We start from the raw sequence: 25,463 nt of genomic DNA on the forward strand, positions 1-25,463 counted from the left end.
TGACATACAAAACTTTGTATTGTTTGTTCACACTCCCCTATCTACATTTATCTTTAGATCCACCATTGAATAATTACCCTAGCATGATATCAATTATGAACCCCCAACGCTGTAACACTAATTCTACAGTGAATCCAACAAGGTGTCACAACCAGTATTAAGAGGGCTCAATGGCTGTGACCATTTTAAGACTATATTGATCTCCTTTAAAAAAAGGGTTTCATATAAAAATATAGAAACTCATCCAAAGGTAAAGTATATGGATGTTTTCTTTACCAAATTATAGTTTATAGCTTAACAATTTGAATCTGAATAGTTGAGGTAGATATTGGGTGAATTTGTTTACCATCCTTTAAGTAGATCTGATAATTAACTGTTTTCTTTATTAAAATATAGCTTAACAATACTTTTGGAGAAACGTTACCATTATAAGTCTAAGAAAGTTAGATGATCGCTTGCTGATATTTATTGTTGTTAAAGTAAATAAGGAACATAAAGAATGAATGAGGATGGCACTGGTAATATTAAAATATGGACTTAGTTTTATTTGTTAAACCTCCTTTTAAAGTCAACCAGGTTTGTATAAAAATCTATGAACCTGTCAATAGTAAACAAAAATAATTATTAAGCAACCAACAAACACAAAACAAATAGACTCTTTATTGTGGGAAAACATCTGAGCAAAATCCATGGTTTTATGCTATTGAAGCAAGATATTAGCCCATTAGCTAATTCTACTTTTTGAGGTTACAATATCTTATTTATGAAAGAATGTATTTTATAAATTATCCCAGTAACTCATAGTTTTGATATCTAAGCTATAGTATTTCATTTCTAATATATGTGAAAAGTTAGTTATTGTTACCATATTGAATACTTGTAGTTAGAGAGTACTACCATTATCAGAGTGATCAGAATTGTGAAACATTGTTCCACAAACAGGTGATCGTTGCAAAGTTATATTTTTATGTTTATTATATGTATCATGATATAGTGCAATCTACAAAGGAGCTACATTAAAAACTTGTTTTTATTTAATCAAATATTGATATTGATAATGATGTAGAACATATTTCTATATTTTTGTAAATTGTGTTCAAGAGCAGTAACTCTTCTTGACACTGTAAGAATTATGCATTATACTCATAGTTATCCTTCTTTACAAATAGTTTGATTAGTGAACTCTGAGCAGTAATGTATTTCATGAATATATATTTGAATATGATTGTACATTTTCATGCTGAAACTTATTGTAAACATTGATCATTTTTATGCTGATATCTATCAGTTATATTACAGGGTTTAATCCTTTAATCCCTATACATGTATCTGAATAAATGAAGAACCCTTAAGTGGACTTGTTGATCTTTGGGACAACCCACTGTCACAAATGTAAAATGTTTGAGTGTATGTGTGTCGATTTAAAGTGGTAGAAAACACTAACTAAATAGAAAAAAAAGAGTTAGATATTATTTATTGTAATTTGATAAACTTTTATTAATTTACATTTATATTATATTTTCATTTATTACCTATTTAATCAAAATCTCACCTACTACACACTTAACGTCCAAATCCAGATCACGTTGTTTGATCTTATTGACTACATTGAGCTGTCCGTCCATTGTAAAAAAAATTCACTGAGAATCAAAATCATACCCCCACCCCCATCCCCCGGGGGATTGTTTTGAGTGTAATTAAAAAAGTCAAAACAAATTATCAGACAAATACATCAGTCTTAACAATAGTCCGAGATAAATGTGTCTGATAAAGCATGCGTTTTATTTGCTAACCTAGCCACAATATTAAATGTTTGGCCTATCTGGTTATCTTTAACGTTCATACCTACATACATATCAAACAAATAAGAACATCATTAAAACATGTCCTGCTGAGAGAGAGAGAGAGAGAGAGAGAGAGAGAGAGAGAGAGAGAGAGAGAGAGAGAGAGAGACTACATGTCTGAGAGTAAGTAAGATGCACATGTTTACATGTATAAGAGGAAGTCTCAGAGAGAGAGAGAGAGAGAGAGGGAGAGAGAGAGAGAGAGAAATGTAAACAAACATACATACTGTAGATAATAATGGAGTGTTTGTGTACTTCACCTTTTATATTTGAAGATTTCAAAAAAAGGTAATAGTCCGTCTTTGACCTTATTTAGGGATTAAACCTAAAAAGAAAAGCTACGAGGAAAATTGATCACCTATGCTCAAATGAGGAAATTAATAAGCGTTAAATAAAATATTAACAACACCCCATCCCCTAGTAAAATCAAGCCCCCGTAAAAATTGCCAAAAAAGAAATCAAAATATATACAAATCCAGCTTGTTTAAAAAAAATGAGAGTACTGCTGTACTTAATCTTTAGATGTTTATCATCGACTTATTATTTATACAAGCAGTTTCCGTATACAGACTGTACTTGTTAAAGTCACGTGACCATACAAACTTCCGACCAACAGACTTTGGTGTACGCAAAGAAAGCCCTGACCTAACTGCGCTACAAAATCTCGAATAACCTCTACCTCTGTTCTACAAGTAACAAGTGTGTCTTTAACAAGTCTAATGCGGTAAGTAAAAAGTATTTATTTTTTAATGATTTTGAAACACAACTCTACATCTGCATATAATATCAATACGGAAGTTAAATCATATATCTTATATATAAGTTATTGCACGTTTATGTATATTCTTATTTAGAGTAGTCCTTAATCTTTATTGAATACATGTATTGCCAACCGTATTTATCGACTAAAATAAATTCTAAAATGTCGATATATTTCACGACTTTATAAAGTAGGTACGTGCATGGCCATTCATCCCTCTCTTATTACTCAGTTTCCTCGATCAAAAATGGCGACCAAAAAAACCCCCTGCTGAACAGAAAGTAGTTCAGCTCGTTGAGATAATTATTCATTTTCTGGTTTGATAAAGAATACAATTTGTGTGTTATGATACCATGAATACTCTTATTGTCTTACTCTTATGTCTGATTTCATGCCTTCATTGTGCAAATTGCTAAAATTGCGCTTACGTGTCATCTGAATTTTAATTTGCACTAACTTTTGCAATATATTTGAAGTATTACAAAAGGAGATTGGCACAACAAATTCCCTTAAAAAAAAAATAGCACCAACGATAGCATTATTGTGCTATATGTTATGATATATATTATTAAATTTCAAAGCCGTACACTTGTTACTCTTTCTTTTCTTTTCTTAACTTCTGGCAAACTCCTTCAAATATTCATTTTATCATAATGCCATAAAGGAACAGTTGCAGCTATAGGACATGGAATAGCTTGCTCACAATGAAGATCCAATCCCACAATTTATCTTTCGAAAAATCAGTAATGGGGTACTGCATGTATGTTGTAGAAAGAAAACAAGAGATATTTATAAAAAGGGATGGGTTGATTGATTGATTGATGGGTTGATTGATTGATTGATTGATAGAGAGAGAGAGAGAGAGAGAGAGAGAGAGAGAGCGGCAATGACACTGCACTTGGAGAACAATATAGACAATACTGTGCAAAAAAGAAAAAAAAGAAAAGAAACGCACATTTACACAGGCAGCTATACAAAATATAAATATAAATATATACATGTATAATAAATATAACATATTAAAAGCAACTGGTGAGTTAAAAAAATAAACTTGAAACTGAAACTAAATATATAGTATACGTGGTTTGTCTTTAACTGTCAAATATTTTGATAATCTCTGAGCGAAATAAGGAAGTAACATGTAGTATGAGGAAGGATGAGTCAGATTTGAATATCGACCTGCATCCATTGTATCTACCACAATGTGTCTCTAACACATTATTACGGCCCATAAAACAGGAAAGACCTTCTTCACACAAGAGATCTAAGTTGTTTTCTCGTCTGGTTTAGTTGAATAAGCGGCTCTCTAAAAACATCAGTACATGCTTTATTTAGTTCCAAATTCAAATGAAAGTTGTTATTATGGAATTGCTGAATAAATGAACTGTCAATGTACAGTAAACTTTTTTCTTTCATTCTTGCTTTCTTTCAGGCTTTCGTTTCGAAACTGAATCTCTCTCTCTCTCTCTCTCTCTCTCTCTCTCTCTCTCTCTCTCTCTCTCTCTCTCTCTCTCTCTCATCAATTATTGTAATAACTAAAATAAATCAATGCAATAACTATAAATAGGAAATAACATTGCTGTAAATTATTTATGGTGAGCAAAATGTCATTTGTTCACAGCAACGTATTTGTGGTATTTGTTATAGTACAATGTGTTTTCCATAACAACCAAAGAATCGAATTTAATACGGAAGATAATCAATATTTATAGCATAAGAAACGGATAAGCACAAAAATTCAACCAAGCGACACAGTTAATATTTATGCACCTCAATGCAATCTATCAGCATAAAAAGGCACGTATCCATGAATTGATTTCCATGAATTGATTTGATTTGGTCGTAATAATCTTCTCTTAAGATTTGTTTATTTGTTTTTGTTTTGTTTCGTTTTGTTTTTGTTGCTTTTCTCATTTTTAGGAGGGGTTGGGGGGTTAAGTGTATCAATGTGTTGGTATATTAGTAAACGAAAGAGAAACCCATTATAAATTCATGTGTATAATGCGATATCTCATGAATCAGTTTACGGGCGCTTACTCAGAATAATGAGTGATATGTTACAAATATACCATAATCATCTTCCATTTAAAAATATGGGGAACACCACTACATCACGTGACGACGGCTTTGAATTGTGGGTCTATTTTCCTTTCCTTTTTGCCGTGTCACTCCACAGATTGACCTCGAGAAAAGAGCGAACTGTTACACGTGCACTTTATTTAATCATTAACAAAGCACCACATTCTCACTTCTTGCAATTGATACATTTGTGTTTTGCTATACGTACCATACTATATTTACGTACAGAAATTAGGGTATAATATATAACATGGTACCCCCAATACAAAATGAACTCTCGTATTTATGTGTCTAAAATGATAGGTGATAGTGGTCCTGGTGACACTAGGTACGAGGTACGAATTGTCTAGGCGCCGCCTCGTCCAGCCGTCCTCGTTCAACTTGCTTACAAGGCGCCTCTCTCTCTTCTTCTGCCTTGAGTACAGATCATGTATATCTTTGAATGTTAGTTATATACTATTCATTAACCTGTTTTATATCAGTAAGGGGCATGTAAAACTATAATGGGGATCTAAAATTCAATTCACTTAATGGACCACGCTTGTCATGATGGCTGTAGGTGAGGTTTGAGGTGCCAACATTTTCTTGATCACAATTTTAATTCCTTTTTTATTAATTTAGAATGATATAATTGCTCAATACGTTTTACGACTGTGATATCGCCGTGCAATAAATTAATGCCACTCCACATATGATGTACAATATTTGTTTTTTGTTCAAAAGATTAGCCTATGCCTGCAAAATCACTAAGATCAGAAAACAGAATTGTTGATGGTGGCTTATTAAACCTTATGATATATTTATACACCCATTATCAAGAAGATCTAAAACAGCGTTATCAACAAATTCTGCATTTTTAATGATCATTTTTTCGGAGTTGATTTTAATCAACTCTCCTATACACTTATTGGGGCAAAGCGAAAGTGAAACAGTGTTTGGACCTAAGCACAAATCAATACCGCTGACAACACTTAGTTCTTGAAAATAATCGATAAATTCGGTGCTATGTATTCTGAAGCATTGTTTTTCAAGAAAACTTATTTATTAATGCCATGAAAATAATAAGATTTTAAATTGTACAAACAGTGTTATCTTTTAAAGTCGTATATATTCCTACGCTAGAGTTCAATGTAGTCTCGTTCAACCAGAGGCTTGGCTGTCTCCTGTAATATCCGATAAAACAGTCTCTCTTGCGGAGATAAACGGAGAGAGGCGAGCGTTTGGTTGAACATGACAAGATTTCATACAATTTCTCAGAAATATTTCGATTACTGATACTACTTGCCAGGCAAAATCACATATCGTTGATTTTGAATAAATGATAATTGATAAAATCAACTCCCATCAGTATTTCAGTACTTTGATTTTCAATTAATACTCAATTAATTCTCGGTGGAAATTCTTTTAAAGGAATTGTATACCCAAATTTTATGACATTCAAAATGAAACTATTAGCATTACAAATATTTTTTTTAGCTTTAATTTAACGCTGATAACTTTAACATTTTTTCTTCCCAAATTTTATGACATTCAAAATGAAACTATTAGCATTACAAATATTTTGTTTAGCTTTTATTTAACGCTGATAACTTTAACATTTTTTTTTTCTTATTTATTTTTTTCATGCAGTTCAAACATATTCTTAACTTGACCATTTACAGTGTTTTGGGACTCCACTAGTATTAAGTGATAACAGGGTTGTGTTGGTTGTCCTTTAAGATAGAAACATTCCCCTAACCATGTGATCGAAATCCCGTGAGTCCGACTTTGGAGGTTCCATTGCTGAATTTGTCGTTAGAGCTATACGACTGGCTAAAGCCACGAAAAAAGTCACTGGGTGCAAAACCGCCCCTGGGCCTGTAGTCCGGTCAACTTCTGTAAGCGTTTTTCCTTGCAGCACGACCCACAGCGTAACGAAGCTTAGCAGCATCTTCAGTACCGTCTGTCAGCAGTACGTCCAGATATCCGTGTAGTGTGTCCCAGTCAGCAATTTTAAGGTGGAAAACTAGTAACATCATTACACAATGTCTGACCTCTGATCGAAAGGACACTTTGTTTTATAAAAAGAATTTAATGGAAAACACATAATACTTACTACATAGCCGAGGGAAGTGTCGGGCTTGTGATCCGTACTTTCCGAGTTCTAATCTCGCAGGGGTTTTTGATGTTACATGTACTTACTGAATTGAATTTTTATTCATTTGTTTATCCTCAGTTTTCGCTTATTTGACATACGCACAGTTTATATATCATAATATCTTTTATTACTAAATACTTTATTGTTAGTTACCAGGTAAGGAAATTCCACCTTAAGGACTTTGTTTCTTTGTTGTAAACGGCTTTCTCCTCGTCAATAACGAGCGCGGCCTTCGCTAAATATCCCTCCTGAAACAGTTCTTCAAATTCAGCCAACTTTTGGGACCTCGACCCTCGTGCTTAAATTCAAATGCTGGTCCGGTCTCTGCCACGTGCACAGCACTGCTCACCGTGGTGGGGTTTTTGGAAGTTTCTGAGTAAGCCCCGTTATGTTTTTATGATTAAACAACTCTGTTTTTCTATCGCTTTGTTTAGTAAGGAAGTAAAATAATGAAACTTTCTCATCGTTCTATAGTCCTATATAACTGCATTCCATTCTATCTGCCAGTTTACCTTATTTAAAACACATACAACTAACGAGCAAGCCTAGAGCGCCACGTCACCGCATTGTTCTACTATTTATATTACCTGATCACGTGACTCGAAACCTATTCGAGTTCATGTATGTATGAAAACTCATCACGCACATGATCGCAAATACAGTTGAACGAATGGCAGAGCTTTATCGCCGTGTTTTAATGATAAAACATGCGAGGTGAAAGGTTGTGAATAATGCGTGGTGGGTGGATAGAGGTAGAGGGACTGATTATCATGACAACACATTTAACTGAGAGAGAGAGAGAGAGAGAGAGAGAGAGAGAGAGAGAGAGAGAGAGAGAGAGAGAGAGAGAGAGAGAGAGAGAGAGAGAGAGAGAAAGAGAGAGAGAGAGAGAGAGAGAGAGAGAGAGAGAGAGAGAGGGGTTAGTTATGCTGAAGAGGTTGATAATTTGAGTTATCTCCCTTATAACACCAAGTTATGACATATCCTGTAAATAATTTACAACATTTTTTTTTTCGAAATATCAAGACGATTAAGAACAATAAGAACCGATTTTGAAAGTTAACAAAAAGCAATCTTACTTGGAAATATAGAAAGTAATCAAAAATTAGCAGTAAGTAATACAAACGCATGTTAGAGGGCATTAGACGTAAACTTAAATGATATTTCATCTTTTTTTTATTTACAAGAAACAAATTTCGATGATACTGAAGTCAATGTTTATGTGCGTTTGTTCCAATGTACAATGTACAGCAATAAAAAAAAATCTTAGAATCTATTAGAATTTTTTAAATAGATAATCACTTGGCCGATATTTGTATTCATTGTTCATTGAGAGAGAGAGAGAGAGAGAGAGAGAGAGAGAGAGAGAAATTTTTAGACACCATGTAAAAATCTTACTACTGACCGAGTATAAGCTACAACTATCGGCACTGTGCTATCGATTAGTGCAAAAAATGGACATAATTAACGCAGATGTCTTATTGAGAGGTACATGCAATCTTACATTTTGAAAAAAAAATATGTGAATAATGCTTATATATAATTAAATATTTCAAAGATTATGGTTTATAAAAATCGCATCACAAAATACAACGATGCGTGTGAACTTACTAAGCGATTTTAATGTGGTGTAGACACGTGTTTTTATAAGTGAAACTCAATTAAAAGCTGTGTTTGTCACTTTAATTTATGAAATCCAGTGTTATTGGGAAATTTATCAACAAACTGTGATTATCTCAAATGTTTTTGGAAAAGAGGGCAGAGAGCGTAGATATAAACAACTTTAAAAGGAACGAGGTAATTAACGGGCTGTAATTTCTCTCTCTCTCTCTCTCTCTCTCTCTCTCTCTCTCTCTCTCTCTCTCTTACCCGGGTAATTTACAGTTTATAAAAATTAAGCTTGTTTATGTAAAATAATGACAGTACTTTGATTAATTAAAACATGCATGATAGAAGCTAAACATTATGATAGAGAGAGAGAGAAAGAGAGAGATAGAAAATTTCATCAGTTATAGATGCAGAAACATCTCTCGATCCATGCTCGCAGATGATAAAGGGCATAATATACATGTAAATAATTATAATGTGTTATGTTTTGCTGAGAAATAATTGATCTGAATACACGTACGGTTTGTCTACAAGTCAGGACTTTTTACATGAATTTCCTTGCTCTAGAGACGTATAAATTTCCTCCACCAGCTTTAAGAGCATACTCCAAATAGTACTCAGCGGAAATTATGTGTTTTATTAGAAAAATAAATTTAAAATGCTCCCCAGTTTCGAACCCCCATACTTCACATTTGTATTAAGAGTCAGGGTTGATCTTGTACATGCTCTCTCTCTCTCTCTCTCTCTCTCTCTCTCTCTCTCTCTCTCTCTCTCTCTCTCTCTCTCTCTCAGTGAGAAACACCACGTATTGTATCATTATAATCTGTGTGTACCTTTGTACAATGGTATTGAGATTGTAATACAATGAATGATAGAAGAACATACTCCAAACCTTTTATAACCTTGGTTTAAGAGTCGTACTCAGTGGAGCGCGTACTCGGAGTACGAGTTTGAATTTGAGTACGAGTATGTAAAAAGTTTTATAACCTCGGGGCCTGGTTTTCTTATAAAATTATCCCAGTAGTTTATACATACTTCGAAAAAGTGCGTGTCTGTGACCGCTTTTAAAAAAGTGTGGGGGAGGGCAGGCCCCATCTACCCCCCCCCCCCCCCACCCCCACCCCAATCCGCCCCCGATCCTGAAGCCTGTAAACATTTCTTTGTTTTGACGTTGCCTAATTATAGAAAGTGAAAGACGTGTCATAATAAGCGCTGACGATTTTTAAACGATGGCGTGGTTTTAGTTTAAAAAAAAACAACTTATAATTAAAGCAGTGTAATAAAGCTACCAAAAATAGACCTCATACCCCCTTTTCTCCGGGCATGGTGATTACTGCATATTTATGTTTAATGTATGCTGTTTCTTAAATAGATTGTGTTTATAATGCGAATAACATTTCTAGCTGTAATTCATAAAAATCCATTATGTCATTCGATTCATACCGTATATATTTTGCTTTCATTGATTATTTTATTTTGTGCAAAAGTGCGTGTACCGAATGTCCTTGACATGTTGTTATGTGCTTGTGTTCAGTTCAACAAGTGCGATGTTTTGGCTGCTGAAATAAACACGATTTCCGGTGTCAGTCAGAATCAGACATTCTGTTATAAACAAACACACTTCATTGTGACGGGACAGGAATGCTACAGATAGCAGGATTGTCGTCCAAAAGATAATTCTAAAATTTTATTTCACAAACGCATAATGAAATTTAACATGAATTAATAAAACAAAGCACATACAGTGGAACTGACCAGTAAATTCACTTGAATTGTTCTGGCAAACATTTCTGCAAAATATGTAGAAATACAGGATTGCTTTAGAAGTCATCCGTGGTCTCAAATCAATTGTTACCCCCCCCCCCCCCCCCCCCCAGATCCCTCCACCCACCCCCTTACTTTAAAAAATGTTTACTTCGAGTACATATACATTAAGTAATATAAAGATGAAATAAAGTAATAATGAAAACTAAGTTGACCGATTAATACATTTAAAACTAAATATTCGAACAGCTTTTTTCTATTTTTGAAAACCGGTAAATTCATTATCTGGGACCGAAACCATTTGGGGTCGAAATTGCTAGGTGGCGAAACGTCTAAGCATCGCTGTGACGTATGTCGACCAGACGATAGACCGATTTGGGAAGAGGAAAGGAAAGTTTATTTCTATCCGTTTAGATAATTGTTCCCCGTGAAAAAAAGGTTTGTCATATCATATATTCTACAATATAGTCTACTTCTTCCATATATCATGCCCGTGACAATTTAGGTGAGATAAAACGCGATAGTTTTAAAAGTCAACTATGTAAAATGGCTGACCCGAAAACAAACCTTCAAAATCATGTCATTCGTGTATATGTAAAGTGTTGAAGAAAAAACTGTTGTAACTTAGTTCAGGTAAGGGAGGAGGGGGTAAGTTGTTTCAATCCAACAGCTCAATGTACCAGTCGTTTGTTCAGACACAGAATCCCCCCCCCCTTTTTTTTAAATGTTTACTGGGAGTATATAGGCCTACGTTAAGTAATATAAAGATGAAATTAATTAATAATGAAAACTAAGTTGACCGATTAAAACATTAAAAACTAAATATATGAATAGCTTTTTTTTTTTGGGGGGGGGGGTGGCATTTGACTAAAAAAGTAAGTAACATTTTGTTTTCCTGTTGAAAGACCAAACATTTTATGAGAAAACATTTATCAATGTCTTAATCGCTTACCAGAATTTGAAAAAAAAAATATAGTTATTGCCACTTTAACATTTGTTACATGTAAGTATACTTCATTTTGTCAATTAACTAAAAAATGCCTGCACCAGAGTAACTGCTTACACTTTTGGTATTTTAACAAGTGTAATATGATGTCCATAAACTATAATTGAATTTTACCTGATAAGTAATTATTGTTGAATTAATTAAAACCTACTTTCATTTTCAATATTTTAAAACCAGCCTAAAATAGCAAAAATGAGAGTATGGTGGTGGACATGTTTTGGGGGATCCAAGCCAGTGGGAGTTGTATCAAAATATATACTTGCAATGATATCGAATGATTAAATGTAAAGAGTGAATATATTTACTGGGAATTTACTTAGAGAATACATAGAAGGTGATACTTGATATTTATAGTTGCAAATATGTTTCCTTATATGAACCTGCAGAATAGCGAATCATTTCAATAATGTGTGAACTTTTTTCATGACATCACAATGATAATGGCACGTGCTTATCGTTTCACAGTTGCATCATTAGCATACACTAGTGTCTTTTAATTTCATACATTTTTATACCAGGAAAGATTAGAAGTTAACTTTTTGCATTAATTTGTAAACAATGAACAGATTGTGTTCTACGTCTATATGAATAAACAAGTTGCTGTCCTTTAAAAAAGGACTACAATACGTGGACCATTTGCATGTGTTTCCAACGAAAGCGTGAAAGCCTTATTAATAAGATTATCAGAGATTCCACCGACTCTAGCCCTCTGCTTTTAACCACTAAATTTGTACGTTGCATTACGTATACATGTATGTATAGCCCTGACTTCTAAAATAATTATGATCTATCTATGAATGAAGTTTGCATGTATAGTATCAGGCATTCGGTGAATTCTACTATTTGTAGAACACATTACGATTTGCACTACTTTGTTAACTAACGTTATACAGTGACAGTTTTGTGTAAATTAAAAATTTCATACTTGGATGCATTTTTCTTGAAATTTAAACTTTTATACAGTGACATAATTATTCAATCATACTTAAATGCTTAAAAAAGTTTAATCGGGAAGTTCTCTAGCCTTGCCTACTATAAAAGTAAAGTTACATATGTGTATTCGGAAAACAACAAAACATTGCAAATTATGCTATTTGATGCATATTGTAGTTTCGGCATAACATTAACTTATTTCATAATACTGATAGTTCATATCACATGCCAATCATTTCTTTAAAAGGAATACTTTGTTTCTGTACTGTTTACCGACAACTTTACAATTACAGCGCCTTTGAACTTATGTGTGCATATGGCACGGAATCCCGATCCCGATCCAGATAAACGTGTGCTAGCCTGGTTCCCTGAGCTACCCATTACCCACAGGAACCAGGCTAGCTCATGCGCAGGCTAAATTTTCCCCATAGCATCCGGTTTAACCTCGTTTATATATTTTCTGCGTGGACCTCAGGGTCCACGCAATCATGTGTACATAAAATAGGGAGGTTGAAAGGGGACTGGGCGATGAATGGTCATAAAAATTGTTTTGTTTTTCCTAAACCGTTTTCCTATACTAAAAATGATACACATCAATAGTGATCATTAAAAGAATGGTGAATATCATGAATATGGTAGGATGTTTTAATAAACTAATTTAATTAATTTAATACATTAATGTATTTGAATATATAATACTGAGAAGGAGGGGGCGGAACAATTGAACATCGAAACAAATAATCGACATCATTCTAATTTTATAGAGGAAATTTGTAGGAATACAAAATTAAATGAATTGGCCTACTATGTGCTTTAATAAAAAATCATATTATTTTTGTTCAGTCGATTACTTGAGTAACAGAAAGGCATAAGGCCTAAGAAAACAAATTGTTTGTTTCCGCTCTCCCGACCGACCCAAGCTTTTACCCCCCGACTCAAAACTTTTTTTTTAAGGATTTTTGATGGAAAATCGTTTATTTTCGTTTTTATCCAATTTGGAAAAACAAAATAATCAAAATTTTGGTCACAAAAATGCTTGAAGCAGTTACTGTAACTTAAACGTTTTGTTTCAAAATGGCTGTATGTTTCCATGTGTTGTAGATTTTAATAATGCTCTCATCATTGGCAGAGGAAGTATCTGCTATATGATATCATTTTTGTGTTTTCTTAAGACCAGCTTAATACCATTTATACCATACTAGTATCCAACCGGCATGTATGGATACTGCAATATTAAAGGGAAAAAAAAATATTTGAAAAAATACAAAATTTCCGACCAACTGACCCTACTTTTTTTCATCATGAAAGAGTGAAAGCGGAAACAAACTATTTTTTTTTTGTTAGGCCTAAACCAGTGTTTTATTCAGAGCATTGTATACGTTGTATGCATGTATGTAAACCAAACCAGAATAGATTGTGGGACGTCAAAATAATTAATTTTCTTGGTTTTCAATACAAAAGAGTTCTACATCATGTCAGCCTCCCGTAAATACAATTTCTCACTTCAAAACGTGCATTATAGCTTAATTATGTAGTTTATTTTCAAAACAGCATGACCAATTGTGATAATTTAAAACACTTTATTAATATAAATAAAATGTATTTTTGACTTTCCTTCCGCTTTAAGTATTGTACCTTGATATTTCAAATACTCAGATATCTCAAAGTTTTAAACAGTCCCATCTAGTTCGAGATAACGAAGTTAGACTGTATTTTAAACGAAGTCTTTTAAAAACGGGCTAAAATACAGATGTTATCAGTTTCAGAGAGCAGTGATACGGAATCGGAAAACCACAGTGTGGTGATCCGGAAACTCAGATCAAACTGTGAAATTGACAGTATCAAGGAAGAAAAACTGATGGGTATATAATATGTATATTTACATTTCACATATATTTTGCATGTAAAGCTACTGCAGATATAGCACCATAACACAGACAGGGTACTAAAAGGTTAAATCACGAGTTTTAATTGTGACGTCACAAACGTTGAACGCTGTTAAGTGCAACGTCACAAACGAAAATCAAAGATCACGCTTGTGGCTGTTACTGTGGCTCTTCCATTAATTTGAACTTACCCATAGGATAATACAGTAATTTTGAGGTATAAGGCATGAAGGTAAAAATATGTAAATATAAGCATTAAATCCTTATTCTAACGCGCGTTATTCAATTTGTATGCACACACCGTTGCAGTTATGAGACTTTCAAAAAATAAGGATTCAATACTTAGATATAGGTATGTAATATGTATATATCATCCATTTTAGTTTGGATTTGTCATCCCCACTCCTGTAATAATCCAGACATGCAGTTGGTTTTTTATTTCAATTTTTATTAAAGAAAAGGTTAAGAAAACAATTTAGAAAAGAATCAGACAAAATATATACAAAAATGAACAACAAAAAATATTTGAAATATTAAGCATTGTATCATATTAATGTATATATAATTAAATCTCGTACTTGTGCGGGATATCATCAAGTACTAGAATGTAACAGTTGATGGTCTCTTTACAGGTTCCCTGTGTCTGACTGTTGACTGATAGGTTATACCAGTCTGTAGTATGTAACAGTTGATGGTCTCTTTACAGGTTCCCAGGTTGTGTCTAACTGTGCTGTTGACTGAGAGGTCAAAGAGAATATATGTGGTATAGTATTCATGTAATATCACCATGTTCATGTAGCTATACTCTGTATTATTAGGTCACCTGAGTCACTCAGGAGACCCATTGCTATCTCACGTTTGTCGTCGTGTGTCATTCATAGACATTTTAGTATACATCTTTTAAATAGGAATGAGGGCAGTAGTCATTGTGTTAGTCCTGGGGTAAGAACTGTTGCCCGAAACCATAGGCGGAGGTCAACATCAATTTCTTACCCAGGAACTGACAAAATAACTATTGCCCACAATCCCATTAGATCATTGATGTGTTAGATGAGGAGAAACATATCCTTGTGGTAATGTCAGGGCTGGGGTATAGTCCAATTATCTGCCTGTGGGACAGTCAAAAATCAACCAGGGTTAAGGGAATAGCAAAGCATGGGACATAAGCCGGTAATTAATATGTATACATTGGTGGGTTCCCATTTTGCACACATTTGAGGATTTAGGTGTGAATTGTATTTTGATAGCAATTATAGTCTGTTCTTTACATGGGGTAAAGACACAACTGCATTTTATCCATGTTTTATAACCTTATTATAAAAAGTTACATTCTGTATTTCATAGATGAATTGTAAATAAGAACATACTGAAGATATGTGTCACATTTGAAAAACAGTGTTTCAATCCAATCAGACAGAAGGCAAATCCTGTGTCGGCCCTCATTTCTATAACTAAGTTATGGTGATGTGTGTGTGGAGAGAGAGAGAGAGAGAGAGAGAGAGTAAACATAGATTGAAGGTACATGTTTGAGAGTAAGCAGTAATTAATATAGTAAATGTAGATTTTTACGAGTTTGAGAAAAGGTTAATAAAGCAACTAAGAAAAAAATCAGACACTATGTTTACATAAATAAACCAAAAAATATGGATCAACATATAATTATACCCCCGCTCCAAAGGAGAGGGGGTATACTGTTTTACCCTTGTGTGTCTGTCCGTCTGTCTGTCTATCCGTCTGTCTGTTCGTCCGTAACAAAAATTTCTGTCACATTTATCTCAGCAACAATTTATCGCAGATGCTTGAAATTTTTACACAGTGTTTGTTAAGGCATGCCATATCACGGGATATATTTTTGTACCAATCGAACGTCAACTTCCTGTTACATGACGACTTTGCTTATTTTTTAACCAAAATTTTCAAACAAACTTTCGTCAAAGATTTCTCAGCAACTATTTATCGCAGATGCTTGAAATTTTTACACAATGTTTTTTTAGGCATGCCATATTAGGGGATATATTTCTGTACCAATCAGACGTCAACTTATTGTTAAATGACGACTTTGTTTATTTTTAGCCAAAATTTTCAAACAAATTTTCCTCAAAGATTTCTCAGCAGCTATTAATCGCAGATGCTTGAAATTTTAACACACTATTTGTTTAGGCATGCCATATTATGGGATATATTTCTGTACCAATCAGATGCCAGCTTTCTGTTAAATGTCGACTTTGCTTATTTTGCATTTTTACATCAGAGCGGGGGTATCACTAGTGAGCATTGGCTCACAGATATCTTGTGAAGCATTGTATCATATAAATGTATGTAATATTAAATCCCGCAATTGCGCGGGCTATCAACAAGTACTAGAATGTAACAGTCGATGGTCTCTTTACAGGTTCCCAGGCTGTGTTTGACTGTGCTGTTGACTGAAAGATCAAAGAGAGAATATATGTGGTATAGTATTCATGTAATATCACCATGTTCATGTAGCTATACTCTGTATTATTAGGTCACCTGAGTCATTCAGGAGACCCATTGCTATCTCACGTTTGTCGTCGTGTGTCATTCATAGACATTTTACATGTAGCATACATCTTTTAAATGGGTATGAGGGCAGTGGTCATTGTGTTAGTACTGGGATAAGAACTGTTTCTCGAGAGCATAGGCCGAGGTCAACATCAACTTCTTACCCAGGAACTGACAATATAACTATTGCCCACATTCCCATTTGATGATTGATGTGTTAGACGAGGAGAAACATACCTTTGTGGTAATTTCAGGGCTCATTTATCTAGGGGGCAGTCAAAAATCAACCAGGGTTAAGGGAATAACAAAGCATGGGACATAAACCGGTAATTAACATGTATACACTGGTGGGTTCCCATTTTGCACAAATTTGAGGATTAGGTGTGAATTGTATTTTGATAGCAATTAAAGAAAGTAATAATGAGAGAGAGAGAGAGATTACATGTCTAAGAAAATATACATATGTTTAACAGAGTAAGTAAGTCAGAGAAAAGAGAAAGTGAGAGAGATATTACATGTCTGAGAGAATAAGTAAGATGTACATGTTTACATGTATAAGAGCAAGTATCTGAGAGAGAGAGAGAGAGAGAGAGAGAGAGAGAGAGAGAGAGAGAGAGAGAGAGAGAGAGAGAAAGAGAGAGCAAACAGACATGTTATACAGAACAATAAATATTAAATGATAGATATGGAACAACAAGAGTAAGGGAGTAAGAGACAAAGTTTAGTTGAGTTCATCTGAAAGAGAGAGAGATAGATAGAGAGAAGAGAGGGATGATAGAAAACAAGATTACATGTTAGAAGAGAGAGAGAGAGGTTTGGTAGTGAAAGTGTGAGGGATAGAGAGAACAGTTAGAAAGCAAGAGAACAGATTTAATGAGAGAAAAGAAGTACATGTTTAGCTGTAAAATAATGAGATAGTGAGAGAAAGGAATAATAAAAGAATGAAATTGATTACATGTCTGAGAGAAATAGAATGATGCATATGTTTAACAGAGTAAGTCAGAGAAGAGAGAGAGAGAGAGAGAGAGAGAGAGAGAGAGAGAGAGAGAGGAGAGAGAATACATGTCTGAGAAAAACAGTTAGATGCACATGTTTACATACTAAGTCAGTGAGTAAGAAACAGAGACTACATGTCTGAGAGAATAAGATGCACATGTTTACATGTATAAGAGTAAGTCACAAGAGAGAGAGAGAGAGAGAGAGAGAGAGAGAGAGAGAGAGAGAGAGAGAGAGAGAGAGACTACATGTCTGAGAGAATAAGATGCACATGTTTACATGTATAAGAGTAAGTCACAAGAGAGAGAGAGAGAGAGAGAGACTACATGTCTGAGAGAATAAGATGCACATGGTTTACACGTATAAGAGTAAGTCACAAGAAAGAGAGAGAGAGAGAGAGAAAGAGAAAGACTGCATGTCTGAGAGGATAAGTAAGATGCACATGTTTACATGTAAAAGAGTAAGTATCAGAGAGAGAGAGAGAGAGAGAGAGAGAGAGAGAGACTACATGTCTGAGAGAATAAGTAAGATGCACATGTTTACATAAAAGATAGAAAGTGTTTACATGTTTATTTATGAAATAATGAGGGACAGAGGCTTAGAGAAAGAATGAGAGATAAGAAGTACTTGTTTAGCTGTAAAATTAGAGATAGTGAATGAAGGAGTAATAATGTGTGAGAGAGAGAGAGATAGATAGAGAGAGAGAGAGACAGACACAGAGAGAGAGTCAGACACAGAGAGTGAGAGATTACATGTCTAAGAGAAATAGAAAGATGCATATGTTTAACAGAGAGTAACTCAGAGAGAAAAAGAGAGAGAAATTACAATAGTAAGATGCACATGTTTATAAGAATAGGTCAGAGAGAGAGAAAGAGAGAGAGAGAGAGATTACATCTTTGAGAGTAAGATATATTTAGTACATGTACATGTTTAATGGAGTTTGTCTGAAAGAGAGTAATAGATAGAAAGAGAGAGCAAAAATACATGTTTAGAAGAGAAATCTGAGGAGACAGAGAAAAAGCATGTGTTAGAAAAAAAAATCAGAGAGAGAGGAGAATAAGATAGAGAGAGAGAGAGAGAGAGGCCAAGAGTGCATGTTTAGTATTGAAATTGTGAGAAACAGAGATTGAGAGAAAGAAATAGAAAGAGCAGGAATACATGTTAGGTAAATTGAGACAGTTAATACCCGGTAATTGAATTAACTTAATTGTGATGTGTACTTTACATCTTATTTTTATTTCTCTCTGACTTTCTCTGCTAGATAATCATATAGTACACTTTCTCAATTATGTACACATCCAAGAGAGAGAAACAGAGAGAAAGAAATGTAGGGATAAAGAGAGAGAGAGAGAGAGAGAGAGAGAGAGAGAGATAGCACCTCTTTCTCACTCAGCAATCTTATGTTGTATTTTTCTACTGGTTGAGTGTCTCTATAATCAGAACCAGAATAATAGACCGTCAATTATCCAAGTAGAGAAAATATATTAATCTTTAAAAAACCCAAATATATTTCTGTTAAAATTTGACATTGAATGTTTATACAAACAATAATAATCCTAAAACTCTTTATTTTCATTGAACAGGTTATGACCCAGACCGCCCACATCATGGACACAGCAAGCTCCCCATACATCACAGCAAGCTCCCAATACATCACAGCAAGCTCCCAATACATCACAGCAAGCTCCTCATTTAGACTACATCAATGTTCTAAGTGTCCGGGCGACACAGCGTACCATTGTGTATCGTGTCCATGTGATCTGTGTCCCCAGTGTAAAGAGAACCATGTAAAAGATCTCCAAACAATAGACCATGATGTTGTGTCACACCGTGATAAAATCAACTACATCCCAACACAAGAGATTTGTGTGAGACATCCTAGCCATGTTTATACAAAGTACTGTGAACCTTGTCAAGTTCCTGTGTGTGATTCTTGTTCCGAGGACCAATTGCACCGATTTCTTTATGGCCAAGGACAGCACGTAATACTGGATATACAAACAGCCTATAAAACAAAGCGACAACAACACAGAGGAACCATTCACACCATCAGAAGTGAGGCTCTCTTTTACAGACCTGTTCTCCTGACAGAAATCAAAGCTGATGTCAAAACCTGTCACACAGAATTCTCCCCCCTTCAATCAGAGATGTTAACAAAGGCCCAGAGACTGAAGAATCTCATTGACTATGTGGTATATGATCTATTGAACAATGTGTTATGTTACTTTGATTTCAAACACAGATGTAAAAAACAAAAGATAAAAATGATCAGACATATTGTCAGACTAAGGAGATATGAACACAGATATGTACAGCCAGCATTCACATTCAGTGCGCTACAATTCCTCTCATTCACAAAGACAGCCCTCCCCCAGATACATCTTACACTCCACACCAGCCAGCTCTCCATGACTGAGTCACTCAACAAGGAGGATGTGATGGAGTCACTGAGTGCAATCCAAATCACAGAGAGAGGAAACCGACGCGTAGGAAACCAGTGTCTGCTGAAACTGACGTCTGGTGCTGAGCTCCATCAATCTCTCACACTGACAGGTGTTGGTGGTTGTCGTCACATTTCCTGTGTGACATCAGACCGGGTCTGGGTCAGTCATTGGAACAATCTCATGTTGACAGACACAACAGGTGTCCCTCTACATCGTGTGGAGGTTTCATTGAGTGGTGTAGGATTACACACAGTGAACAGTGAGAGTGAACTGATTTATATAGATAGGAATGATAACATCAACAAACTGTCAAAGGATATGAAAACAACCACCACATTTATAGAGAGAACAGACTCTACATGGAGACCACTGAGTGTGTACTGGTCCCCGTCCACTGGGGATCTACTGGTCGGGATGTATAACTATGATACAAAGACAGGCAAGGTAACCCGGTACAACCAGAGTGGACAACTCACACAAACCATACAGTACAATAACACAGGACGGGGACTGTATAGACAACCTATCTATATAACAGAGAACAACAATGGGGATGTCGTGGTGTCTGACTTTTACAGTGCTGTAGTGGTGACAGAGCGTGGAGGAAGACATCGTTTCTCCTACACAGGACATCCATCAGGATCAGGACTATATCCATGGGGAATCTGTACTGACGCGCTGTCACACATCCTGGTGTGTGATAATAAAACCAAAACAGTACAGATGTTGAATAAGGACGGTCAGTTCCTGTCACATCTACTGACAAAATCACAAGTGATGGGTGAACCATGGAGCCTGAGTTATGATGTCAACACTCACCGTCTCTGGGTCGGATCATTGGACAACAACAAGGTGTGTGTCTACAGGTATATCACCAGACAGGACGCTCTGACAGGTAAGTCTGAGTCATTATCATTCACATTAATTAGATATAGATAACTAAGACACACAGTCCGTGTTAATTATCAGTCAATAAGATACATGTAAGACATGTTTATCTGTGTGATTGTTTGTCAATATAAACAACTCATTGTTACAGGGTTAGCTGTGTCTACCAGTCATTGGGATTCAGTGTTTATCTAAAATATACAGAAATTAGATACATTATTTTATTAATTAAATGTACAGTTACATGTCATTGTATTTAGTGAATAGAAATAACAGGTTGCTGTATTTAATTATGAAATATATAGAGTGACTCATGTATTTGTAATCAGTTATTTTGTGACATGTTAATTGACTTAATTTAATTATTTAGATAAATATTAAAGAAAGTGTCATGGTAATCAGGTTAAAGTTTTAATTGGTAGATGTAGCTCTATCATTACATATACTGTATGTAATTAATTAATTAACAGCTAATTAATGACTTGTTGTAGATGAACACAGACCCCGTCCTGATGGAGACATCAGATACACGACACCTCATCACAACAAAACTCATCAACTAAACAAAAGTAAAACTCACTGATGCATGTATTTGTAATCAGTTGTTTTGTTACATGTTAATTGACTTAATTTAATTAATTAGACAAATAATAGACCAAGTGTCATGGTAATCCGTTTGAAGTTTTAATTTGTAGATGTAGCTCTATCATTACATATAATGTATGGAATTGATTAATTAACAGCTAATTAATGACATGTTGTAGATGAACACAGACCCCGTCCTGATGAGGACGTCATGTCCAGCTCAACACCAGCCGTATAATGGAGATAGCTGGGATATTGACAGGTTGTAAATGTTTCTGTACAAATCTAGTCTGCTCTCAAAACCACACATGTTGTTTGTCACTTTGTTCAACATCTGCAGCTGAAATTGAGCTGTGTATAATTCACATGGACTGTAATACTGACTCCTGTTTATTTCACACTTTGTGATCATCCAAACATGGCTGTCTGTTGCTGAGTGAGAAACATCATGTTATACAAGTTTTATTTTCTGAATGTGGAATATTATAAAACAAATATCCACATGAAGTCTATAATATCAAATTGAACAATTAAACATTGTAAATGTTGGATCTTTATCAATTGTAAATGTATCTTTGTTTTGCTAATTGTGCCATTATTATACCCCATGTAATGGAATTGTTAGAGAATAATGACTTCGACCTATCTCACTTAGTCCTGGATTTTAAGCGAAACTTATATTCAACAGCTGCACAGAATTTTATCATGTTTAATATGAAATATATGAAACTTTTAAGGTATTTAGGACACAACGTGTAGATGTGCTAATTACTAGGAAGTTCCATTTCATTTATCTTTCTAGGAATTTTAGCCCCATTGAACTTAGAATTTTGTCCAAACGTTGAATTTAGCAATGATTTTTTTTGTAGGTAGTTAGAACACAATGTGTTGATTTCTAGGAAATTTTAATTACAATGTTTTGTCTTCAAATTTTGAACCATTAGAATTTAGTATGTTGTTGTTTAAGACAAATGATTAGATATGTGCATAATTGCAGAAAGTTTTGATCTGATGATGTTTTGCTAGTAATGCCCTTTATCATTTTTAGCTAACTGAGCTGAAAGCTCAAGTGAGCCTTTCTGATCACATTTTGTCTGTCGTCTGTCCGTCAACTTTTCACATTTTCAACATCTCCCCCAGAACTACTGGGTCAATTTCAACCAAACTTGGCACAAAGCACCCTTGGGCAAAGAAGATTCAAAGTTGTGAAAATTAAGGAACGTGCCCCTTTTCAAGGGGAGATAATTAGGATTTATGTATCCCAACCTGAGAGAAATTCAAAGCCACCCTCCCATCCCTTTAATTAAGGTGGTATGGAACATCTGTCAATAATGATGTGAATTAAAGTACACTACTATTGAAATACTTTCATTGGTTTAGAATTTTCTTTCACAATATTTTACCAAAAAATATGTTTTAGAAAATTTTGGAAAAGTAATAAATTTTTCAAACCCGACTCGAACTCGTGACTTACAGGTCCGTAGTGAGCCCTCTAACCCACTGCACTGCGCTGTAAGGTAACAATGAAGGAAAAGAAACTATTTATAAAATTATACTATTTCGATAAATAATACGACACAACATGAAGGTGTCCCATACCACCTTTCATGTAAATAATGAATTTTAATCAACATTTTGATTTATTCTGTTCATTTAACAATTTTTTCAAAAGAGCGGTCCCCATACAATTCGCATCAGTTGCAATCAGCCGGTACCAGAATTACATGCTTCCAGATTTACTTTTTTGCGTACTGCGTCATCAGAAAGCGGTGTAGAATGCCACCTTAATGCATACTCTGCCATTCATGATGTGTAGCTTGTCAAGTAATGGGAGAACATGGGGTGTTTGAGCTTGCTCACTCTTTCCTTCTTGTCCAAGTATTTGGTATTAATCATTTAATACTATTATATAAATAGTGCCTGTTTGGGAGGGTAACAGTTGAAATTGACACCCCGAGAAAACCATTGTCAACCGACGCGAAGCGGAGGTTGACAATGGTTTTCGAGGGGTGTCAATTTCAACTGTTATCCTCCCAAACAGGCACTATTTATTTTGTTATACTGAATGTCTTTTTTAAAATTTTTAAGAAAATTTTACTGCTTTTATATAGGAATAACGTGAATTCTACAGCGAACCGTACGCGCATAATTTTCGCGCATGTAACATTTTTTAATGTTACCCGTTGCCAAGTGCGTTGCTAACGCTGAGGGTAATAGTAAATATTATTAACTGCGTCTTAACCAATCAGATTTCAGTATTTAACATGAAAGTATAACAATATAAATTATTTTTTTTTGTTTCTTGCAGACAAGCTGCTTTTTAACGCCTTCAGGGGGAGACAGTAGAAAACCTTCCAGGATTATCCATAATTCCAATGGAGTTACAGAAGCCAAATAATTACCGGTCATCAACAGATTTTGTGTTCTGTGCGTGAACTCTACATAAACGTTTCATGAATGGACTGTGTATCTGTGTAGGTGAACAAAAATAACGCGTCATCAATGGACACTGTTGATGTGTAGGTGAACTCTGCACAAAAATAACGCGTCATCAATGGTCTCTGCGTTCGGTGTACATGAAATCTGCACAAAAATAATGTATCTGTCTGCGTGAACTCCACATATATAACGCGCCATCGATGGACTCTGTATCCGTGTGCGTGAACTCTACATATATAACGCGTCATCGATGGACTCTGTTTCTGTATAGGTGAACTCTACATATATAACGCATCCTCAATAGACTCTGTGCTCTGTGTACCTAAACTCTTTATGAATAAGACATCATCAATGGACTCTGTCTTTTGTGTACGTGAACTCTACTGTAATTTGTTATCATACGTTTTTTGTCAATTTTATCTAAGTGTAAATTTTGTCAGTATATAATATGTTTTACATATCTAAGCTCCTGAAATTTCTGGTATCATTCGGTGCTAGGACGGAGATGTCCATTACAATTGTAGCCAATGTGTCACATATTGTTTTTTTTGTAATTTTGATTTTTACACAAGAAATCTTGTATGTTGTAATAAACATTATATTCAAAGGGGAATAACTCAAAATGTGTATTTTTCAGTCAGGATGAAAAAACAGTTATTCCCCTTAGATAATTTTCATAAGATGGAAGTTTTACCTAAAAATGAGGAATGAATTTGATGGTGTTTATCCCTGACAGTTTTATTGGTAGGATTGATCATTTGGAAAGAAGTGATCTGATAAGCTTTTGATAAGAATTTGATAAGTTTTCAATGGGTTTTTTTATACAATGTTATGTAGTTTTAATTTCAATATATTAATAGTTGATGTTAGTTTTTAATTGATTAAGTTTTAGCTGTGCCTGTGTAACAATTGGTGCATCATATATTGCTTGTTGTGCTCAAAAGGTAGGTCACAATGACCCAATTAGAATTATGGTAGTTTATAGTGAAACTATTTTAGAACTTATCTATTTATTTGAAAAAATAAACTAACTTGTGTTTTAGAAATGATGTACCAATAATTATACCAGAAGTCATATATACTCATGTATATATCAATTTGAAAGTAGGTCATGATGACCTCAATTTGTATTTACCATGTTGTTAATCCTATGTGTTTGTTAATGGTGTTTAAGCACATTTCTCACACTCTGTATCTCTGTTGACCAGATAGATAGGACAACTCAAGTTAATGTCATTTATTTGGAGAAATATTGTACGCAAGTTTAAGCGAGATGATATTTTGTGTTTACCCACACAATAAACCTGATGAAATACATTTATAACGTATATATATAGTATTATGTTTATTTTTATTGTGTTTACTCTTACCATGAAAAACATAATACTTGTATACAAATGATGTTTGGGGAAATGTAGCGAGCTGTAGATAAAAGTTAATAAACTTGAAGTGACATGTCTATATTGTTTGTCTTGTTTCATAGTCAGGCAGTACTGTAATACTTGGTACAAAATGAGGACACGGATTAATCAGACAGACTTCACCATTGTTAACATTTCAACGTATTCAGA

General features: G+C 34.5%; 1 protein-coding gene across 7 annotated transcripts; it reads left to right on the plus strand.

Annotated features, from left to right (window-relative positions):
* Positions 1-2,396: 2,396 nt before the first annotated feature.
* On the plus strand, positions 2,397-25,351 carry LOC117680612 (uncharacterized). 7 transcript variants are annotated; one of them, XM_066076272.1, is made up of 8 exons: positions 2,397-2,568; positions 13,892-13,993; positions 14,724-14,780; positions 16,410-16,468; positions 19,120-20,875; positions 21,360-21,437; positions 21,633-21,715; positions 23,762-25,351. In XM_066076272.1, the coding sequence occupies exons 5-7, from the start codon at positions 19,123-19,125 to the stop codon at positions 21,689-21,691; spliced, it is 1,890 nt and encodes a 629-aa protein (XP_065932344.1). In that variant the 5' UTR covers positions 2,397-2,568; positions 13,892-13,993; positions 14,724-14,780; positions 16,410-16,468; positions 19,120-19,122; the 3' UTR covers positions 21,692-21,715; positions 23,762-25,351. The 7 variants fall into 7 exon arrangements, with proteins under 7 accessions (XP_065932344.1, XP_065932342.1, XP_065932362.1 ...); XM_066076279.1 differs by lacking the exon at positions 2,397-2,568 and adding an exon at positions 10,346-10,630; XM_066076270.1 differs by lacking the exon at positions 13,892-13,993.
* Positions 25,352-25,463: the final 112 nt, after the last annotated feature.

Source organism: Magallana gigas, chromosome 1 (assembly GCF_963853765.1).
Source record: "Magallana gigas chromosome 1, xbMagGiga1.1, whole genome shotgun sequence".
Taxonomy (NCBI): Eukaryota; Metazoa; Mollusca; class Bivalvia; order Ostreida; family Ostreidae; genus Magallana; species Magallana gigas.

Bases quoted from the DNA above. Each gene is read 5' to 3' on its own strand.
- LOC117680612 (XM_066076272.1), top strand. From the start codon at position 19,123: ATGACCCAGACCGCCCACATCATGGACACAGCAAGCTCCCCATACATC. The intron at 20,876-21,359 runs GTAAGTCTGAGT...GACTTGTTGTAG, and splicing joins CAGACAGGACGCTCTGACAG to ATGAACACAGACCCCGTCCT. The intron at 21,438-21,632 runs GTAAAACTCACT...GACATGTTGTAG, and splicing joins AACTCATCAACTAAACAAAA to ATGAACACAGACCCCGTCCT.